Below are 19,945 nucleotides of genomic sequence, written 5' to 3' on the forward strand. Positions count from 1 at the left end.
GAAAACGGCAAAATAAATTCATGCCGTTTACGTATTTCTCCGCGTCGCAGTTTGGAGAAACGGGGCGTTTCACGACTACTGTGGAACGAAGGGAAAGAACAAGTTGAAACCCAAACTCTCTCTCTGTGTTAGTGTTAGCCGCCATTGTTGGTAGTATAGGGAGGATGGTGTTATCGAACAGGAAGCTGAAGCAGAAACTAAGAGCCGAATTAACCGAGTCCCTAGCAAAATCGGTTGCCATAACTAACCCGAACAACGATGCCCGGTTAGAATTAGACCCGAATACACAGCCACAAGTGTCTCTCAAAGAGCTTCTGGACTCGGCGAGCCAGAGACCTAGATTATCGAAGCGAGAGAAACGCAGAAAAACCCTTCCTTTGCAGGGAGCCGAGGCTGTGAAAAGGAGCAGCATCAGTAGCATTGGTAACTCGGAAGAGAATAAGGACGATGAGAAAGAGAAGGAAGGTGGGTCAGAGGGTTTAGGTGAGAAGAAGAAGAAGAAGAAGGAGAAGAAGAGAAAGAGAGAGGAGGTGGAGGAAGTAAAAGATGGAGATGTGAAGGAGGCCAAGCAATCGAAGAATAAGAAGAAGAAGAAAAAGAAAAAGAAGACGAAGAGGGCTAAGAATGAGGAGGAGAACAAAGATGCTGAGCTTGGAAATGAAGCGCAACGAGTCACAGATACAAATAGGAACGGCGATAGGTAATTTGAGGATATACCCATATGCTTAATTTTAGTTTTTGTTTTTAATTTAGTTATTTTCGGATTTGGTTGTGGTATTGTTTAATTGCGGTTTTGGAAGTGCCTGAGTTGCTTCAGGAAGCTATATATCAATTCACAGGTGTGTTTATGTTGCTATTTCTGTTCAAAACGTGGTGCTTTTAGAATGATTGGAGAGACAAACTTGGTTTGATACTGCGAATTCATGCAAAACAGGCATGGACACTGGCTAAACTTTTTACATTTTCCTTAACAAAGAAATAGATTTTCTGTTTATTTTCATGTAAGGGGCATAAATAAAATTACTTACAGGTCTTACAACACGGTGAGCTTGATACCTGGGTCGCTGTTACCATATCCCTGTTTATATCTTTCTTTTTATATGATTTTGTATTTTTTGATAGATTATAGATGCGCCTTTTTCTCTTTTCTTCTTCTTTAACAGTCAAGCGCACGAGGAGGTCACTCAAAAAATCTATGTTGGAGGTATTCCATATTACTCGACTGAGGATGATATTCGTAGCTATTTTGAAGGCTGCGGTACAATAACTCAAATTGATTGTATGAAGTTTCCTGAAAGTGGGAAGTTCAGAGGAATTGCCATTATTAATTTCAAGGTAAGTGAGTATGTAGATGACTTCCATATCTTGATCGTATAGAGTGGGAAGTTTGTATATTATAATCAATAACTAAAATAGCTTATAAAAAAAAAAACTAATATAACTTATAATACGTTTCATTTCACTTCCTCACGAGTTGGGGATGGTTGCTATAGACTCCTAGTGAATGTTGCATTGGTATATTTGAGAAAAAGGGGCCAGCCTGGCACAGAATTTGTCCAAATCATGAGATCCAAGGCCTGTTGGATTTATTTTACTTTTTGAGAACAAAAAACAGATACCACCGTTTCCTAATGATTTTTGTAACGAAATTTGTTTGGAAAGAAGAAAACTCAAAGACTATTTTTAGAAGATAAAAGGCAGAAAATATGTCTGTAAACCTTATTTGTTTGGAAATTGAAGAGCTAGAGAGGGAGGCTTCTCTCTAACCTTCCCTCCCCTCAACTGCCCTGACCCATGGTCCAAACCGCCAGCCATTACACCTTCTAAAGCCCTAATAACACTATCAATCACTTCCACATATAGCTGCTTCCACCTTATCCCCAAAACTCCTAACCACAAAATCCAACATCAATGCCACACAGCCGCCTCACACTCTCATCTGAACACCATCATGTGCAATGCCCAGTTAGCATGGTAGGCCCACTCCTATATCTAATCAGCTAGTTCATTACAAGCTTGTCAATTTTAGAGACCTAGATCACTCAATCTCTATCTAAAAGATTCACTCTTCTCTCTCCTGATGAACAATAATCATCAATTTTCCAGTATCATATCTCTCTGTAAATCTACCAAATACAGAAAACCCATGATTGTGCTCGAATATCATCCCTCTGTATCCATCAAAGGCCCCTCTGAATTTATGTAGACAACAGGAAACTGTTTTCTGAGAACATATCCACTTAGGCCTTGGATTTAGGAAACTGAGGGTTTTTGGATGATAGAAAGGGAAAGGAAGAAAATCAAAACAGTATCAAGAAGATATCTACCTGTACATCTTGTGCTCAATGCAATTACCTGACTGGTTGCTTTGATTTTGACTTTTGAGATAAACATTTTTTGGGCATAGTTTTGATGGATTCACCTCATATATATGCTTAGTTGAAGGTGACTTCTTTTCTTATATGAATCAGAAGGGTCTCAATGCGAATGAATTCCATTCCTTTCATTTCTTGCACGCTAAAAGGCATAAAGGTTTGTTACTTAGGTGGACTTGTGGTTCAAGGTTGACACCCAATGCTCATGCATTTTGTGAATCCTTTCACACACTTCTATTGTCTGTGACTCATATAGGGTGTTAAAAGTGTGGCTTGAAATGTAGGCTCACTCCTACCTTAGGCATGCGGCATACATGGATCAAATAGTTTTTTGGTTATTTTGAACTAAATTGTTAAAAATAAGCGCGCAAAGGACCAATTTCTTCTAGAATGGCATATGCACATTTAACAGCTGAACAGAGTTTGTTTCCTAATTCCTAGTTTTCTTGATCTTGCTGTTATATAATTCCTTACAGACAGAAGCTGCAGCTAAACGAGCCTTGGCCCTTGACGGGTCTGACATGTGAGTAGCATGTACACAAAAGTTCTCTTTAATTATGCATATTTACTGTCCCTACCCCCCCTTCTCTCTCTCTCTCTCTCTCTCTCTCTCTCTCTCTCTCTCTCCCGAAACCCCAAAAAAAGAAACCTCAATTCCCACATCATGCTTACGTAGCTTTTAAAATGTCTCAGGGGTGGACTGTATCTGAAAATCCAGCCATACAAGGTAGTTAGAGCCAATAAAGCATCTCATTTTTCCCCAGAAATAGTGGAGGGCTACAACAGAATCTATGTTGGGAATTTGCCATGGGACGTAACTGAGGATGATCTTAGGAAGCTTTTGTCAGACTGCAACATATCATCTATACGTTTTGGTATGGACAAGGAAACAGGGGAATTTCGTGGCTATGCCCACGTTGATTTCTCTGATAGTATGTCACTCACGATGGCATTAAAGTTGGATCAGCAGATTGTATGCGGGAGACCTTTGAAGATAAGTTGTGCAGTTCCTAAGAAAGGGGCGGGAGCTGACTCAACTGATACAAGATCAGCGCCTGCAAGGCAACAGACTGAGAATCTGGAGAGTGCTGGATCTAGTGCTACCAGTGGTAAGATTAGGAGGAGGACATGCTATGAGTGTGGTGAAAAGGGCCATCTATCATCAGCTTGTCCAAAGAAGCAAAATGCTGATCCAACAAATTCTGGGTCAAGCTAAGCATGTATAACAAGTTCCGGCTTGTTTAGTAGTCATAGTGAATAGATAGGTGAAAGAGTTTTTTCTTTTATTTTTAGATTAACTTTCATTTTATTTTTGCTGGAATGGCCTGAACAATCGCTGGTGGTTGCTGTTGCAGGCGGATATTCCTAATTTTGATCGAACTTACTTTTCTGGGAAGAGTTGAAAGAATGAAATAGCCCTGTATTTCTTTCTTGTTTATCAGGGAACCGTGTTATATTATATCCTACAGATATGCATGATATAATAGATGTGAATCTTATCCTTGTATTTGATTAAAGTCAATGGCAACTAATTTGTATGTCTGTCATTAGAACGGCTGAAGATTATCAGCATTGTAATGGCGTAGAAGCCTGCTGCTGTTTTCTTCTATCTCCAGAAACAGCAACGAGGCCGTGATAATAAACTTCAGAAAATGTTAAGTTTATCATTCAAACTTCACAGATGTTATAGGGTGTGATAGCTCTTAAATCAATTTTTACTAAGGAAGAAAATGTAATAGTTACTAAGTACAGTCACATTAGTAGCTGTTTAGACTCGGAAAACACAACAATAAATAATAGTTACGCCAACAGTGTTCAGCTAAGTTTCACCTTTAAATATCTAATAGGCCGTCTTGTCAGGAGTCAGAATCCCCCACTCACAATGGTTAGATTCCGTCGGCTTCCTTGGTCTAGGTTAGGAAATTGGAAGCTCGGGAGGAATTGTCAAATTTCATTTTCAGTTTTTGAGGGCCATTGTTTCACGGGAATGGGTTTGACTTGGGAGCATTGAAAATGGAAGTTTTGTTCGAGACGTCTCACTTTGGCCCGTGAACTTGCTTGCTAGTAATGGATTGAGGAAAATGTCGGCATTTGGCACTACACTGCCACCCCCAAACGTCTCATGGAATCCTTCAAATTACGCCTCCACATATTTTCTGTGCAAACTAATATGATAAAGTAATTAAACAGCTCAAGATTGGCTACTTGTGATAAGATTTCGGCATTGACAATAGTTTATGGGCAAAAGATTCACTGATTATTTTCCTTCTTGTTGTATAGCACGTTGTCCCTTTGCACCTACGTCTGCTACTCAATCACCATACTCCATGCTTTTTTATCATTTCCCAAGCCAAGCCCTTACAAATATACGAACATCACACTCCACTCGGACGTCCTCCAACAAAAAATCTCTTGCACGAGTTGCACCTCACTTTTGCCTGCCTGGAAATATTTAACCTCCAGAAACCAACTACTCTGGAGCAATCAAGCTTGAATAGTTTTCTTCCCTTTTTAGCTATGTATAATGGCTGTTGATATAAGACGAACAACAGTGCTATGCATGCCGAGGCAGCAATGGCCAGACAGGGAGAGTAGCCCTGAGAGAACCAAGATTTGGTTCGAGCCAAAGCCTAAGAATACCGTGCAAAAAGTTCCCGTCATTTACTACCTCTCCCGGAATGGCCAACTTGAGCATCCTCACTTCATGGAGGTGCCTCTGATCTCTTCACCCAAAGGGCTTTATCTCCAAGGTAAATATTCCAAAGATTGAAGAAAAACATCAAAGTCCTCACTCACTGTTAAACTACACCACATTTGCACGAACGATCCGGATCTTCTTGTGTATTATTGACTTTGCCTATTGCTCAGATGTGATGAACAGACTAAATTTTCTTCGAGGACAGGACATGGCCAAATTGTATTTCTTGGTCTTCAAAACGGTAAATTTGCTTACATTCCTTGCACATTTTTTTCTCCTTAAACCCTGGTTGGTTTCTAGAAAATGTAGCGGAAGAAAGAAAACTACAAGTTTTTAGCTAAAACAAAGACCTTTTGCTGATGTCCGAAGCATAAGATTGAATTCATTTTCGTTTCAGGAGCTACAGAAATGGATTTGTGTGGCAAGACTTATCCAAGAACGAAGTCATATACCCGTGTCACGGCCATGAATACATTCTCAAAGGTTCACAACTCTTAGAAACCTCTTTGAGCTTTCGGTCCTATGAAAGGGCATCATCATCATCATCAACGTCAAAAATTTCCACAGAAACAAACAGTTCCAGTGTAGATTCCAATGTCCCGGCCATTCTCAGGAAAAAGAATCGGTCCTGGAGTTCATTTGAAGACCTTCGTGAATATCAAGTTTACAAGGCCAAAACTGCTGCAGAGTTCGCTGAAAAAGCTGCTAACGCAGCAACACAGACTGAGGATCACAAGGAGAGGCCAAGAGGGAAAGATATCGAAGAGATGGGAGGGAGTGGTGAAACTAAGCCGAGTGCAGAAGAGTCGAAGTCTAGCTTGGAAAAGTGTTCGAAGATTAATGATAATGGGTCAGCAGATTTAGGAAATCCGACGGTGGAACACGGCCGACTTCCCAGTGGGAGGATGAAGGCATCCACGGTGTTGATGCAGTTGATCGGGTGTGGATCGAGAAGGATTAAGGATTTGTGAATTGTGAGTACTCAACTTACAGCGATTCAAGAATTGAGGGTGCATCAAAATTCACTGTAATCTTCGTCTTAAGAATTGGATTGAAATTCGAGGGTTTTGGACGTTTTGAAGGGGCCTACGACCAACGAGGCTGTTGTTGAGTAGTTATATAGGCCTGAGCCCATTAGTTTGGTTGGGCTTTACGGCCCGTGGTAAAAAATTATGGCCCATTTATGAAAAGTCCAATGATGGATAGGGAATTCAATACCGAATCCACAAGAAGAACTAACGCGTTGCGTTTTTCATTCGCTTCCCCATTCAAGCACAACAATTTTGACAAGGATTGTGGTTTTCTGAATAAATATTCAGAACCAAATTCCTAACTCCTTTTTTTTCTCTAAGCAAATGGATGAATTTCTACTGAACAAGGGATCCTTCAGGATTCAAACCTTTCAGAAGTATCGTTCTCATTTGTTTTTAGAAAATTGAACTATGATATGATTGTTGTAAACAAAATAAAAATAAAAAGCAAATCTCTGTGAACAGTGTTTGGTATATTATTTAGATAATAATACCTATATTTAAAAAAAAAAAAAAAAAAAACTACTTAGATATCATCATCATAGATTCATATATCACGTTGGACGGAGATTCTGATTGGCCAGGAATTATTTTGAGGCCAATGGCATAATTAGAAAAAGCATAGGAAATATGTGTTAAAAATAAAAACTAATAGTAATTTTCATGAGGATACGAGAATTAGGATATGGATCTTGTGGGATTTTGAAAATTATGTATGACATGCACGAATTGAAAATCCGGGGCTAGTCTTGGGGATTTGATTCCACATTCTCTAACTAAAAATGTGAATATATAGAGATATATATATATATATATATAGGCGCACATATATATGTCATTATGTGTATAGACTCGAGAACAAAGACAGAAGGTAAGGGAGTCATCCATGTCCAGAACCTCTCTCCTCTTGTGCATTGTCTTTACATAACAAATACATATATATCAGCCCGCGTCACTTACAACTTCTTTGGTTCCCGTCCAGACCTTTTGCCATATCTCTTGCTCAAGTATATTCCTCACGACTCTGTTACTATTGCATGATTTGAATTCGCCAAAAAAAAAAGCAGCACTTCCCTGAAATACACACCCTCTCGTGTGCTCTTCAACATAGCGCTCGTACATCTTTTAGACCCAATCTTCTTTCATATGTATGTTCCTCTTGCTTGTCATCTTTTTCATTCATTGGCTTCAAATCTGGCTCATGATTAATTGGTTGATATTGTTTTTCGTAAATTCTCTTTCTTTGTTTGATTTTCTTGGTTGACTCTACTGGGTCTTGTTTTCAGTATTCAATGGGACCCATTAGAGGGTTCAAGAGGAAGAAGAGGGCAGAGAAAAAAGTTGACCAAAATGTCTTGGCTGCTTTGCTCCGCTCCCAACCCCAGCCCTTGGATTGGTGGGACGACTTCTCCCAGAGGATTACTGGTACAATATATTCCACAGTTTTGTATTATGCATTTGCATATTTTGCTTGCTTGTTGGCTGGTTCGATTTTTTGAGTTTTGTGGATATTATGCATTGAGATTGGTGCTAGTTGTCATGTCTCGTTTGCCGCTTACGACGGCATCAGTTGGGATTTCTTAGCCTTTGGCGAAATTTGAAGACATGGGTCAATGCAGTTTTCAAATATTGGATTGAAATTTTCGATGTCTACATTCACTCACCCTTTTTATTGTTTTGTTTTTGTTTTGTAAAGCATGAATTATGAAAACTGCAAACTGGATTGTATTATTACAATCATTTAGCTTGTATTTCTTGCTTATCTTCTTTTGATTGATTTGTGTGGATTTGAATTTCACATTAATATTGCTTACCTTGCCGCATACCTGGCATGATGATTAGGAGAGGATTAGTTAGGTTTCCCTGGCTCTTGGTGAAATTTATGGTCATGGGTCGATTCCAGTTTCATTAATTGGATTGATTTGTAAATGTATTCTTTCATTCCAATATTCTAGTTGTGCCACATTATGACTTTGATCATAACTTACTGGTATGTCTTGCAACAGTAAACCATGAAAGACTTTTATCTCTTGATTTATGTCCGTTGTTAAGTTTCTGTAGATTCCATACAATAATGTTCCTCTTAGTGGCCTGATGATATGGTGCTGCCAAGGATGGGTAAGTTGGTTTTCTTTGTATCCATAAAAACATTAAGACTTGAGTAAAATCCAGTTTGTAAGAAATATATTGGTTTCTTGTCTTTATGTTGCTACCCGAAAATATTTTGTACGAAAGAGTTCACTGAAGTATCTTATATATATATATATATTTATGTTTGTGCTATTCAATTTGTTTCTCATGTACTTGTAAGTTGTAAGTGTATCTACCGTAATCTTTTGGGCTTCTCCTCTCCATTCCATTTATTTCCCCAGGGAACCGGGTGAATGAACAAAGAAAGAAAAGTGCACTATTAATAGGGTATCTATTGAATTCTACTTACTGTGACTTAATAACTAAATATCATGTGCATACAGAACAGCTGCCATGCTTCATTGCCCCTCGTTTGGTTTTCCAAATGATTATTTATAGGAGTCATATGGTATGCATATAAGCTTCTTCCAGTGGGTTTCCATGATGGAGATTGATATTCTGTTATGTTGGGAAGGGGATCATTACAATTGGCTCTGCTGTTTTCTTGATTTAATATATTTCTGGAAGATTATAGCCAACATTATGATTATCATTCAGAAAAGCCTCTTTAAATGTCTATAGAAGATAGCTGAAATTGATAATGGGAATTATTGAATGGAAAAATGAACCACTTCACAAAACACTTCAAGGCCCAATGACTGTGGACAGAAATATGGTAAGGGAAGAGTGATTGAGCACCTAGTTTTTCATTGGTTGCTTCTTTCACAAAATACAATGAATAGAAGAAAACGGTACCCCATTGATGTCAAGAGTATGTTCTCTAGAGGATGTAGTTATCCAATTTGTTCTACTTATTACAGTATGTTTTGACACTCTATCTATGAGTTGATGGTCCTTTGTAAGTTTTTCAATCTATATCAAGCAATGGATTTTATTCCCAGAGTATATTCGTGTGTAGAATCTAATTGGAAATTCTTGTTATGGATTTAATACCTAAGGAGATCTTTTCCGTGTCTAAAAAACATCTCCTTTCAAATATTTAAGAATTATCATAATTGTAGAGATCGACAAACATTTTCCTTTTACTTAAAATTTGAAACAACCATGGATCACTTCCTTTTAGAAATAGACTCATTCTCAGAAGGTAACATTACTAACTAGCACAAATCTTAAAAAAAATTGTTCTGTCTCTTATGTCTGTTTATCAAAGAGCCATGAAGCTGCTGCTGTGTGTCACCTGGATGTTCAGAATGAATTTGGGATACTTTCAGGCACTGTTATCTGTCTTGCCGTACACTTCCCACAAGATTAGGGAGTTTTTGTGTGCTTGAATAAACTAAAAGAAGGACGTTTCTTAGTTTTTCTTCTTATATTTCAAATGTATTAATGAAGTGGAAAGGGATAAATGTCGGAGTTCATCATGGGAATCCAAAATGCGCATATTATGCCCATCATTATTCTTTTTCTAATTAATTTTATAACTTGCTTTCTGTACTGTTCCTGATAATTATGTTTAGAAAGTGTTTAGGATTACAGAGTTGATATGTTATAAACAAAATAAGAACTAAGCTGGGCATGCTTCAGAATTTTGTCTCTATATTCCGGAAAATCTGGGGGAGTTGAAGTGAAGTCATATTCCATGGGTTTTCATAATTTAAGAGGAGTGGGCTTCTTCTTTTCACGACCAAAAACTCTCCCTATCGGCCATTAGATCGCTTATACCAACTGGGGGATTCCTTGTAGGTAACACGTCTATACTTCAGCTTGATCATGAGGCAGAAACATGAGTAAACCTACTTAGTTATAGAGGACCTGTGTTTCTTGTAAGACAGTGAGGCATAAGTTTTTAGATATCTCGGAGATATTAATTTACTGTATATCAAGATGAGAAATATTTGGTCTACACAAAGATCGTATAAGAGTGAACTTACAAACTGATGTGGCTTGATATGTGATGTCAGATTGTAAAACTTTTTTTTATTGTAAAGTAAATCTGGCATTTCATATCAAGGCACGTCAATTTGTAAGATCACTTTTGTAAGATTTTTGTGTAAACCTAGCACTTCTTTATCGAGAAAATGAAATATTCAGAGATTCAGGTTTGCTTGAGAGAAGCACATGGAATGACAGCAGAAAGTATGGTTGTTATACCAGGAAGTGTTGGTTTCCAGTGATTGGAGCAAAGGATTTTATATTAGCATTACATTGATGAAACTGATTTTGCGGTATGTGGCTGAAACCTGCCAAAAAAAGAAACTTTTCCTAAAAAAGAAACTTTGTAGTATGTGGTTCAGTCCATGGACTAACATCTGCATATAGAAAATGGATTACAGTAAGGTCTGAGCCGCTCATTCTTCTCCATTATATTGTGATATAATTCTTGTTTTCCATGTTTAAGAATATAACCATCTTTTGTTGGTTTTGCTTGTATATTGGAATACAGTTTAGACTAAATAATCTTCCATTCGCTTTTGCTAAGAAAAAAAATGGTCCACTATTCCCTTTAAATATATGTTGTCTGGTTTGTCGTAGCTAGATGTTATCTTTTTTGTTTCTTAATGTTCGGTTTCTCCATGTTCACATCCTTGAGTGAGTATGTTCCAATTTTGCCACTTTTCAGGAACTTTATCTCAGTCAAAGAATCCAGTCAAATTTGAATCTGTTTTCAAAATCTCAAGGAAGACATTCAACTATATTTGTTCCCTTGTGAGGGACAATATGATGGCTAGGCCTTCCAATTTCAATGGTATAAATGCCAAGCCTTTGTCTTTAAATGACCAAGTGGCTGTTGCTCTCAGGAGACTTAGCTCTGGCGAATCACTATCAAGTGTTGGTGAGTCATTTGGGATGAATCAATCCACAGTTTCCCAAATAACCTGGAGGTTTGTTGAAGCAATAGAAGAAAGAGGGATTCACCATCTCTGTTGGCCTTCAACAGAAGCAGAGATGGAGGAGTTAAAATCCAAGTTCCAGAAAATCCGGGGCCTTCCAAATTGTTGTGGTGCAATAGACATCACACACATCATGATGACTCTGCCTACGATGGACTCAACTGATGACATCTGGCTTGATCACGAGAAAAACTGCAGCATGATCTTGCAGGCAGTTGTGGACCCAGAAATGAGATTCCGTGACATAATTACCGGGTGGCCAGGAAGCTTGAGTGATGCCCTTGTCCTCCGAAGCTCAGGTTTCTTCCAACTTTGTGAAGAAGGTAAGAGGCTGAATGGAAAGGAAGTGGAGCTTTCTCAGAGAAAAGAGTTAAGGGAATATATAATAGGAGATGCAGGGTTTCCCCTTTTGCCATGGCTTCTTACTCCTTATCAAGGAAGAGGCCTCCTAGATTTTCAGTCTGAGTTTAACAAGAGGCACTTTGCGACTCGAATGGTGGCGCAGAGAGCATTGGCTAGGTTGAAGGAGATGTGGAAGATAATTCAAGGAGTAATGTGGAAGCCTGATAAGCATAGGTTACCAAGGATCATTCTTGCTTGTTGCATACTACACAACATAGTTATTGATATGCAGGATGAGGTGCAAGATGAAATGCCGTTGTCTCATCATCATGATTCAAGTTACCGACAACAAACTTGCCAATCTGCCGACAACACTGCAGTTGTTATCAGGGAAAATCTTTCTCTCTGCTTATCTGGAAAACTAACATCTTGAAAGCATTCCTCTCTCTCTTTTTGGACAATTGTCTACGATTTAATTGTCAAAGTACTCTTCCTTTTTGTTAGCTGAAATGGGAAGTTATACTTGTTTGGTTATTTTCTTTCACATTGTTAGTCGTCAATCTCGAAAATCTCTCTCTCTCTCTCTCTCTCTCTCTCTCGATAGTCACATTGAGCTTGGTCGAATAATAAATGACAATTATAATGAATCTCTCTTTTAAGAGACTTTTAGCATAATGCTGAGTATGATCAGGCAGGTGAACAAGTGTTTTCGCCGCACAATACAATGCGCCACGAATGAATTCAAAAACGTTTCACAATTTTTTTTTTGGCTTGAGTCTAAACATCTTTCAAACACACAAAATCTTCACCTCATTGTTTGTCTTAAATCTCATGATAATAATAAAATTAAATTAAATTAAATTAACTTTCACAAAATTTTAAGTAATGTTATATATTGTCGTGAGGTGTGCAAGTGTCGTATAGTCTTTTTAAAATAGAGAGAAGTCTACTATTAAAAAATTAATTTTTTTTTATATAAATCTCGTATTTATTCAGTTTTTTCAAAGTAATTTTGCAGAGTTTGTACACTCACGAAGTATCATTTCTCCTTTACAAATTGCCATAAAAATATCTCAAGAAGTCTTTTTAAATCCGAATATTTATATATTACAGCAAAACTTAAAAAGGTCTAAAAAGTTTCTATACAATTTTTTTCAAAAGACAAAAGAAAATTTCGATCCACAAATCTTGTAATGGGCAAGGTTCAACCATAGGTTAACGAGCCCAGGGCCCAACTTCTCAATTTCAAAGGATTTGGGCTTGGATGTTATGGAATGTATATCATCCAAAAATTAGCCGCACCTTCCCCACTCCCCGGAAAAAGAAGCCGAAGAATATGCTCAGGGACGAGAAGTTCTGGTTTACTTCTTTTCACATTGCCTTGGCCACTGCTCTCCAGGTAAAATTAATTATCATACATTCCCCAACCAATGCCTTTCGTTACACATGAAGATAAGAATTACACATCCATATATATTACACATCCATTCAAGTACTGGTGAAGGAAATTGAGGGGAATTCGTGTGTGGGTGAGTGCTCGATCGGGTACATGACGTGATTGCAGAGGCAGGACTCCTTCAAGCAGAAGTTTGGTAGTCTTAATCAAAACACTGAAGATGATGGAAATTGAGTCATCCTTTACTTGTTATAAGAAAAGCAATATTTTGGTGGTGGTTGATTAAAAGTCCTTAAATTAACCAAAGTCATTTTCTAGATTAATGCTTTGTGAAACTGATAACGATCTGTAGTTAGGTAAATGACAAAACCTTTGGGTGCTACCCAGTACTGGTGATCGTAAGGATGTGGTTGGCATGAGTTTAAACTCATGCATCTCATATTTAATTCCATATTTGGAGTTTTCTTGGATTACCTACTACACGGTTCTTGTATATGGTCTGACTTTTCGGATATGGTATTCTGAATGACCATATCTCTATAACATTCCACATAATTATCTTAAGAAAAAGATCAAATTTCCCACTAGAGATATCACAAAAGCAAGCCTGCATGTGTAGCATTTATCATTCTAGAATACTGAAATGATAAATACGTCGGAATTTCGCGTGCATAGCATGCACTTAACGGAGTATTAATACTTGCAGATTCTGCTGTTTTGCTACAAACAAGGGATTGAGATTATGATAGCTATAGGAAGTTTAGTTTTCCTAAGAAGCAGCCCCCTAGCTAGCTGGTAGCTATGTTGTCAGTGCGCGCATGCAAGTGGGAGCAATGATATATGGAAAATAACATGGCAATCCATTCCCAGGTTCTTGGTGATCAGATCCATCGAGGAAAATAAAATAATTGTGGAAGCATGCTAATTTGCAGTTCCCTAGTAAATCCGTACGTCCTGGCCTTCAGTACTCAGAGTCATGACTTGGATGGTTTGAGACAGGCCTGGGCTCCGACTCCGACGGAGTCGGAATTGCCATTTCCGACCTCCGACTCCGACTGGAGTCGGAACCGGAAGTTCACTCCGACTCCGACTCCGACGAGGAGTCGGAGTTCGACTCCGATCGGAGTTCGGAGTTAGGAACTCCGATCGGAATTCCGATGGCTTCCGATCGGAATTCCGATGGCTGGGGTCCGACCTCCGCCTTAGCATACATCTCCATAATCCCTAGCTAAAAATCCCTTGAAGATCACCGTCCCATACCGCCTTCCAACTAGACGGCGTTAATGGGACATCCGTGGAAGAAGTACCGGTCGTATCCTTCGATTCCGTCGACCTCTCCTTCTTGACGACCGCTACCTTCACTTCCTCCTCCTCACGACGTCGTTTTCTCTCGCCAAACTCCGGGGTTGTATCCGAGTTCCCGACCTCGAGTGGGAAGTTGAGGATCGCTTTCGAACCACGGAGCTTGAATGCGGCTTGGTCGTAGGCCTTGGCGGCTTCTATAGCTGTGTCGAAGGTCCCGAGCCATACACGAGAGCCGCGTCGATTAGGGTCTCGGATCTCCGCCGTGTACTTTCCCCAAGGCCTTCGTCGGACCCCTCTGTAGTGCTTTTTGGTTTCGAGACTCGCATTTGGATTGCCGATTTGGATCCACTTGGCGTTGCTTTTGCTCGGAAGCGAGATCTCTAGCGAGGGTTTGGTACGATTTGTTTGCGGTTTTGATTCGAATGCGAAGCAATTACGGGTTGATTGGGAGGACGAGATCAAAGTAGGGGTGACGTGCTCCTCACTTTTACAACTGTTGGATTAGCTTTCAGAGTCAAACAATTAGAGAGGAGCAGAACTGTGTAGGGTTAGCCGGTTAGAGATGAAATTATATCCTATTAAAAACGACGTCGTTTAAGGTTTTCCTAAAAAAAATAGTTGCAAAATGTGTAATGGTGCATGAGGGGATTCGAACATAGGATCCGGAGAAACAAAACCGAGCCTCAACCATTGAGCTACCTGACTACGTAATATTCATAATACAATATATAATATATATATAAGGTATAAATAGTCGGAGTTCGGAGTCAACAAGGCCTCCGGACTCCGACTCCGACTCCGAATTCCGAGAACTCCGACTCCGTCGGAGTTGAATTCGAAGCGGAGTCGGAAATCTCAGAAATTTGCACAGCCCTAGTTTGAGATTCCCCAAACATAATGATCACGTATACATGCATATATACATATTTTTAACGTTTTTAAATATTATTTTTAAAAAAATTACAATATCATTAAAAAATATTTTCTTAATTATTAAATTTAAAAAAAAAAAAAAAAAAAAACCACTGTCAAGAACCTCATGGAGAGCTCCATGTGTCGCTTTAGCATTTCTGAGAGGGTACCATCTTTTACACCTTAATTTTCTTGACTTCTATAGCACAATTTAAACACAAACCCGATAAAAGAATACAAACCCGAGACAGAGAGATACAGGGAGTACTGCGGTTCCAGCACGTCCAGATGGAGCGATATCAGGCCAATGACTCATTCTTTAGAGAAGACAGCATCAATACTTTTTATTTCCTTCCACACCGACGACGTTTAAACCCGTAAAAAAAATATTTTTTTCAAACGTGAGAATACACAGTATATTTTGCAAGCCTCAGTCCCCCCCCCCCCCAAAAAAAAAAACACACACACACACACACAAACAAAAAAAAAAAAAAAAAAAAATCAAGTGCATGACACCCACAAGAAGAAAGAGACAGAGAGAGATGCATGAGTGCCTAATGTATTTTCCACACACTTGTAACCATATATTTTCCACACACTTGTAACCATATATCAGCCAGCATAAAACCAAACAGTGATCATGACGATGATGGAGAAGTCAATTAATTACCTGCTTTAATTAGCTTGACCAGGAACGTCCAAATTCAACAGTAGCGGTTAATCAAAGAACTGTACATGATTCCAGGAATACGTCTTAATTAATTAATAATATTATATATTGCAAATGATGTTAGACCCAAATACTTAGGCTGCTGCATGCTTGGACCAACTGTTTAGCTAACTCCATCCACGTGTATTCTAGAAAAGGAAAATTGTTACTGTATCCCCTGAATTTATCTTTTTCTTTTGATTGTTCATGTATTTTAATTTTTTTATTTAATGATTAGAAAAGTAAATATTAGTGTATGGGTGTATTTTTTATTTTTTTAAATATTTAAATATGTTTAAAAAAATGAAAAAGAGAGGAAAAAACTTTAAAAAAATAGCATTTAGCATATGTAACTAGCCCAACTGTCACTGTTGGTCGGCAGAATAGCGCCCATTACCCTTTAGAAAAAATCTGATTTATTAGTTGACTGACCAAGAACGGCCAAACAGTACTAGTGGTTAATCAAAGAACTGATCCAGATCGCCAGCTTAATTCACCAGCTGTTTACAAAATTTATAATTAGCAGCCTTTGAAAACATCTCGATCGGTTCCATACTTCCATATACATATTAGTCCTACGTACGCGCGCCAACCCCAGAAAGAATCTAGATGCAGGTGATGCCGGATGAGCTCGATCGGCCAGCTGGTTCATACAATTAACTAACTATCTTGGACCTCTTGTCATACAATCCCAAGTCAACATGACTGATCCGGCCCCCACCTACACCGTTTGACACTAGCAGCAAGTGGGAGCATATCTTAATCTTACGATAGCTGATTCATGGTGGCTAGTACATATGTATATAATTCTGACTTTTACCGTTTCCTTCTGACTTCAATTCTGAGATATATAATATGTATATATATACTTATATAATGCACATGACATGACACCCATATTTCATGTGCAAGCTGATCAGGAGTACAGCTTTAAATTAAAGTGAAGGGGGTATGGTTATCCAGAAATATTCTGTGTTATGGAAACTCAAAATTAGATGTTATTACGTATTGTAAAAGAGAATTATTTCGTCTTAGACAACCTAGCTACCTAATTAAGCTGGAAATTCTTTTCCCGGCCCTTAACATCATGTCATCATGATGACCACTTACCTGATGACCCTTAATTTCCATGGAAGCGTCGTGGCTGAAGATTTATTATTCATCCTGATCTATTATACATGATACATAGAAGAAAATAAACGTCTTGTTTGTTGGGTATGATACCGCGACTTTTTTGGTATATATGCAGAATTTAGGACGTACTATAGATCGATGATCAGACCCACAAGCTCCAAAAAAGAAAATAAAAACAAGCGCGACTAATACCTGTATTATAACAGCTAGCTACATTATTAATATTAATTTGAGTTCACACACATTAACCTAAAAGCATTCCCATATATCATTCTCTGGTTAATATATATATAATTTGAAAAATTATTAATTAATACTCATGATGATCTTAACGTGATGTTCTCATAATCAGAATCGGCCTAGCTACATATATCATTAAAATTAAGGTTTTGCTACACGCAGCTAGCAAATGCAGTCGGTATGCAGTCGGTTGTACGGAATAAATAAAAAAAAATTATAAAAATATTTTTTTTTCATGGTTGTACAGAATGAATAAAAAAAGTTATAAAAATAATTTTTTTTTCATATAGATCCCATATTAATTTATTTTTTTTAAAGTGACTGTACGCCGACTGCATTTGTCGACTGCACAAACCATTTCTCTTAAAATTAATGTTTATATACAAATATTATTCAAATAAATATTAATATTTAATGACATTATAATATTATATATGTGATAGGATATTGAGATCCGATCAGTACTATCATAGGATATTAATTTTACTTTTTTAGATTTTTCTATCGGTTTGTTACAACCACTCAAAAGATGAGACCAGATATATATATTTAGTACTCATGCGGTACAAAAATGATAGGGAAAATCTGGTTGTAAGAATAATTGTATACTAATATATGTATTACTTTATTGTAATTAGTTAAAAAATAAATTTTATTAAAAATAGTGTTAATTTAAATTTTAAATATAAATAAATCAGTATTAGTACGCAGATTAGTGCGTGACTTTGCTTGTACGTAGCAAAACTCAAAATGATAATAATGAGGATTTTACTTTTTTACAAAATATGGCTAGCTAATTTTCCAGTTATATATATGTGTATATATATAAGAACTGCTATAGACATAAAGAGATTATGCAAAACAAACTTACATATTGATATGTTTTCATATAATCCATTAAATCTGATTTGTAATAAAAGTAACTTTACAATTTGACGTACTACATCAAGTCATATCAATTTGTAAATTTATTTTTGTGTAATCTTTTTGTAGCTAAAATATTTTTTTTCTATATATATATATATATATATAGAGGATCGCCTTAGTCTACCCATAAGTATTAATAACAGTATAATACATTAATTAATAGCTATCTCTTTGCTTTATGCTCGTATTAGGTTATAAATGACGTCCATGACGGTGGTGGTGAAGCTAGCTGATGAGCTTATAATTAATTAATGACGATGACAGTGATAAAGACTCTGAGTTTTTGTCCATCATACGTTACATCAAAGTGTTGATATAATAATTTCCTACATATCAATTTAAACAGATCATCTTGTAGAAACAAATCGTATGAATTAGAAATATATAATTTATTATTATTATTAAAATGCCATTTTCGGATATTTTGCTAGCTAGAAAATTCGAGTACTATATATTAATGTATACTATACGTACGCGCTTTTATAATTAATGTATACGAGTACTATATATCTAGCTAGTCATGACTTGGGGAAAAATTGCCTGATCTTTACGTGGAAGCTGTGTCGTGGTCGACAGTAGACTATACCACGTAGTACTACTACTACAAGAAGTAACAAATTATTTATTTTCTCATCATCTCATGATGTTACATCTCTAATCATCTAATATCGTATAATGAGATGATAAGAAGATGATGAGAATTGATATGATATTTAGTATTACTCAAGTTAATATTGCTTACGTACATTACATCATGATCAAAGTCCGGTGCCCCATCTTCTTGTTTTGTAATTTTAATGGGGTGATATATAGTCATTAAATTAGTCTACTGTCACATTATAATTAAACAAAATTGATCAATTTGATCATGATATATACGCGCGTGACATTGAATAATAAATTAAAATATTCTGGCGGATCCAGGAATTTTTTTGAGGGGAGGCCAAATATTTTAGTGTGCAATACATTAAAATTTAAAAAATATAAAAATATAAATATATATAAAATTAGATCTCAATAATTTCCAATATACACATAGAAATAAAATTCTAAAAATAAAACAGTTTAATATATGTTTCAAATTTTTGATGATAATATTTTATGAAATAATATTCATCTATTATTATTTTTATAATAAAATATTTAGAATTTATTTATTTCGTATAAACTATCAAGTGATCTTTTATAATGTTATCTAATATTTCATTCTAGTATATATATAAGCTAGTTTATTAAATTTCATGTAACTTCTAGATATTGTCATGTCACATCAAGCATATTATACTATAATAGAGAGCTTAAATAAGATTTTTCTTGCTCAATGAAGTCTAGAAGGTAAAACCTCTCAACTATTTTTCATATAGATCACCAACTTTAAATGATTTTTCTTATATTTTTACTTTAGATTCCAAATTAAGAAGTCTAATATTGTATAACAAAAAATTTCGGGATCCATATTAACAAGTTTATTATTTCTCCTAAACTTAGTTTTGATTTAATTTGGTGAGACCACACTCTTGAAAATAAATAATATATAGTAATTAACAAAATTTTGAAACTATAGGAAAAAAATTGAAGAGACAATATTTCTAAGTATATTAAAATTTTATAGAGTATACAAAGATCATAAATTTTTTTGGAGGGCCATTTTCTATATTTGTAAAATTATGATTAAAAATTAGAGTATATTTTAATTTTTCATAAATTTTTTTGGGGGGGGGGGGCATGATGTACATCATGTGGTTCCGCCACTGTATATATATATTTAAGTATATATGCCAAATTAATATAAGCTAGGATTGATCATCAATTAATCCTAATTATGAGTATATATATATTATATACATTTGAATAGAGAATATTTATACCAATCAAAATTTCCTTAAATTTATAT

The 19,945-nt window shown here is 36.5% G+C and overlaps 4 protein-coding genes across 4 annotated transcripts; 3 read left to right on the top strand and 1 right to left on the bottom strand.

The window, feature by feature from the left end:
• Positions 1 to 54: 54 nt before the first annotated feature.
• Positions 55 to 3,892, top strand: LOC122301377 (phragmoplastin interacting protein 1). Its single transcript, XM_043112670.1, has 4 exons — positions 55 to 700; positions 1,164 to 1,335; positions 2,852 to 2,898; positions 3,069 to 3,892. Exons 1-4 carry the CDS (start codon positions 165 to 167, stop codon positions 3,589 to 3,591), a joined length of 1,278 nt encoding a protein of 425 aa, XP_042968604.1. The 5' UTR covers positions 55 to 164; the 3' UTR covers positions 3,592 to 3,892.
• A 692-nt stretch (positions 3,893 to 4,584) lies between these two features.
• On the top strand, positions 4,585 to 6,328 carry LOC122301379 (protein SOSEKI 5-like). Its single transcript, XM_043112672.1, has 3 exons — positions 4,585 to 5,125; positions 5,244 to 5,314; positions 5,471 to 6,328. Exons 1-3 carry the CDS (start codon positions 4,900 to 4,902, stop codon positions 5,540 to 5,542), a joined length of 369 nt encoding a protein of 122 aa, XP_042968606.1. The 5' UTR covers positions 4,585 to 4,899; the 3' UTR covers positions 5,543 to 6,328.
• A 317-nt stretch (positions 6,329 to 6,645) lies between these two features.
• LOC122301378 (protein ALP1-like) lies at positions 6,646 to 11,972 on the top strand. The gene is made up of 3 exons (XM_043112671.1): positions 6,646 to 7,252; positions 7,391 to 7,529; positions 10,816 to 11,972. Exons 2-3 carry the CDS (start codon positions 7,397 to 7,399, stop codon positions 11,859 to 11,861), a joined length of 1,179 nt encoding a protein of 392 aa, XP_042968605.1. The 5' UTR covers positions 6,646 to 7,252; positions 7,391 to 7,396; the 3' UTR covers positions 11,862 to 11,972.
• A 2,076-nt stretch (positions 11,973 to 14,048) lies between these two features.
• On the bottom strand, positions 14,049 to 15,357 carry LOC122301922 (ethylene-responsive transcription factor 5-like). The gene is made up of 2 exons (XM_043113272.1): positions 15,284 to 15,357; positions 14,049 to 14,622 (listed from the first exon to the last, which is right to left on the bottom strand). Exons 1-2 carry the CDS (start codon positions 15,355 to 15,357, stop codon positions 14,049 to 14,051), a joined length of 648 nt encoding a protein of 215 aa, XP_042969206.1.
• Between the last annotated feature and the right edge of the window lie 4,588 nt (positions 15,358 to 19,945).

This window comes from Carya illinoinensis, chromosome 2, assembly GCF_018687715.1.
Source record: "Carya illinoinensis cultivar Pawnee chromosome 2, C.illinoinensisPawnee_v1, whole genome shotgun sequence".
Taxonomy (NCBI): Eukaryota; Viridiplantae; Streptophyta; class Magnoliopsida; order Fagales; family Juglandaceae; genus Carya; species Carya illinoinensis.

What these genes read in the sequence shown, in the direction of transcription:
- LOC122301377 (XM_043112670.1), top strand. Translation starts at nt 165, where the DNA reads ATGGTGTTATCGAACAGGAAGCTGAAGCAGAAACTAAGAGCCGAATTA. An exon ending in ACAAATAGGAACGGCGATAG is followed by an intron (nt 701 to 1,163) that starts GTAATTTGAGGA and finishes CTTCTTTAACAG; the next exon opens with TCAAGCGCACGAGGAGGTCA. An exon ending in TTGCCATTATTAATTTCAAG is followed by an intron (nt 1,336 to 2,851) that starts GTAAGTGAGTAT and finishes AATTCCTTACAG; the next exon opens with ACAGAAGCTGCAGCTAAACG.
- LOC122301379 (XM_043112672.1), top strand. Translation starts at nt 4,900, where the DNA reads ATGGCTGTTGATATAAGACGAACAACAGTGCTATGCATGCCGAGGCAG. An exon ending in CAAAGGGCTTTATCTCCAAG is followed by an intron (nt 5,126 to 5,243) that starts GTAAATATTCCA and finishes CCTATTGCTCAG; the next exon opens with ATGTGATGAACAGACTAAAT. An exon ending in ATTTCTTGGTCTTCAAAACG is followed by an intron (nt 5,315 to 5,470) that starts GTAAATTTGCTT and finishes TTTTCGTTTCAG; the next exon opens with GAGCTACAGAAATGGATTTG.
- LOC122301378 (XM_043112671.1), top strand. Translation starts at nt 7,397, where the DNA reads ATGGGACCCATTAGAGGGTTCAAGAGGAAGAAGAGGGCAGAGAAAAAA. An exon ending in CTTCTCCCAGAGGATTACTG is followed by an intron (nt 7,530 to 10,815) that starts GTACAATATATT and finishes GCCACTTTTCAG; the next exon opens with GAACTTTATCTCAGTCAAAG.
- LOC122301922 (XM_043113272.1), bottom strand. Translation starts at nt 15,357, where the DNA reads ATGAGTCATTGGCCTGATATCGCTCCATCTGGACGTGCTGGAACCGCA. An exon ending in CCTGTATCTCTCTGTCTCGG is followed by an intron (nt 14,623 to 15,283) that starts GTTTGTATTCTT and finishes CTAATCCAACAG; the next exon opens with TTGTAAAAGTGAGGAGCACG.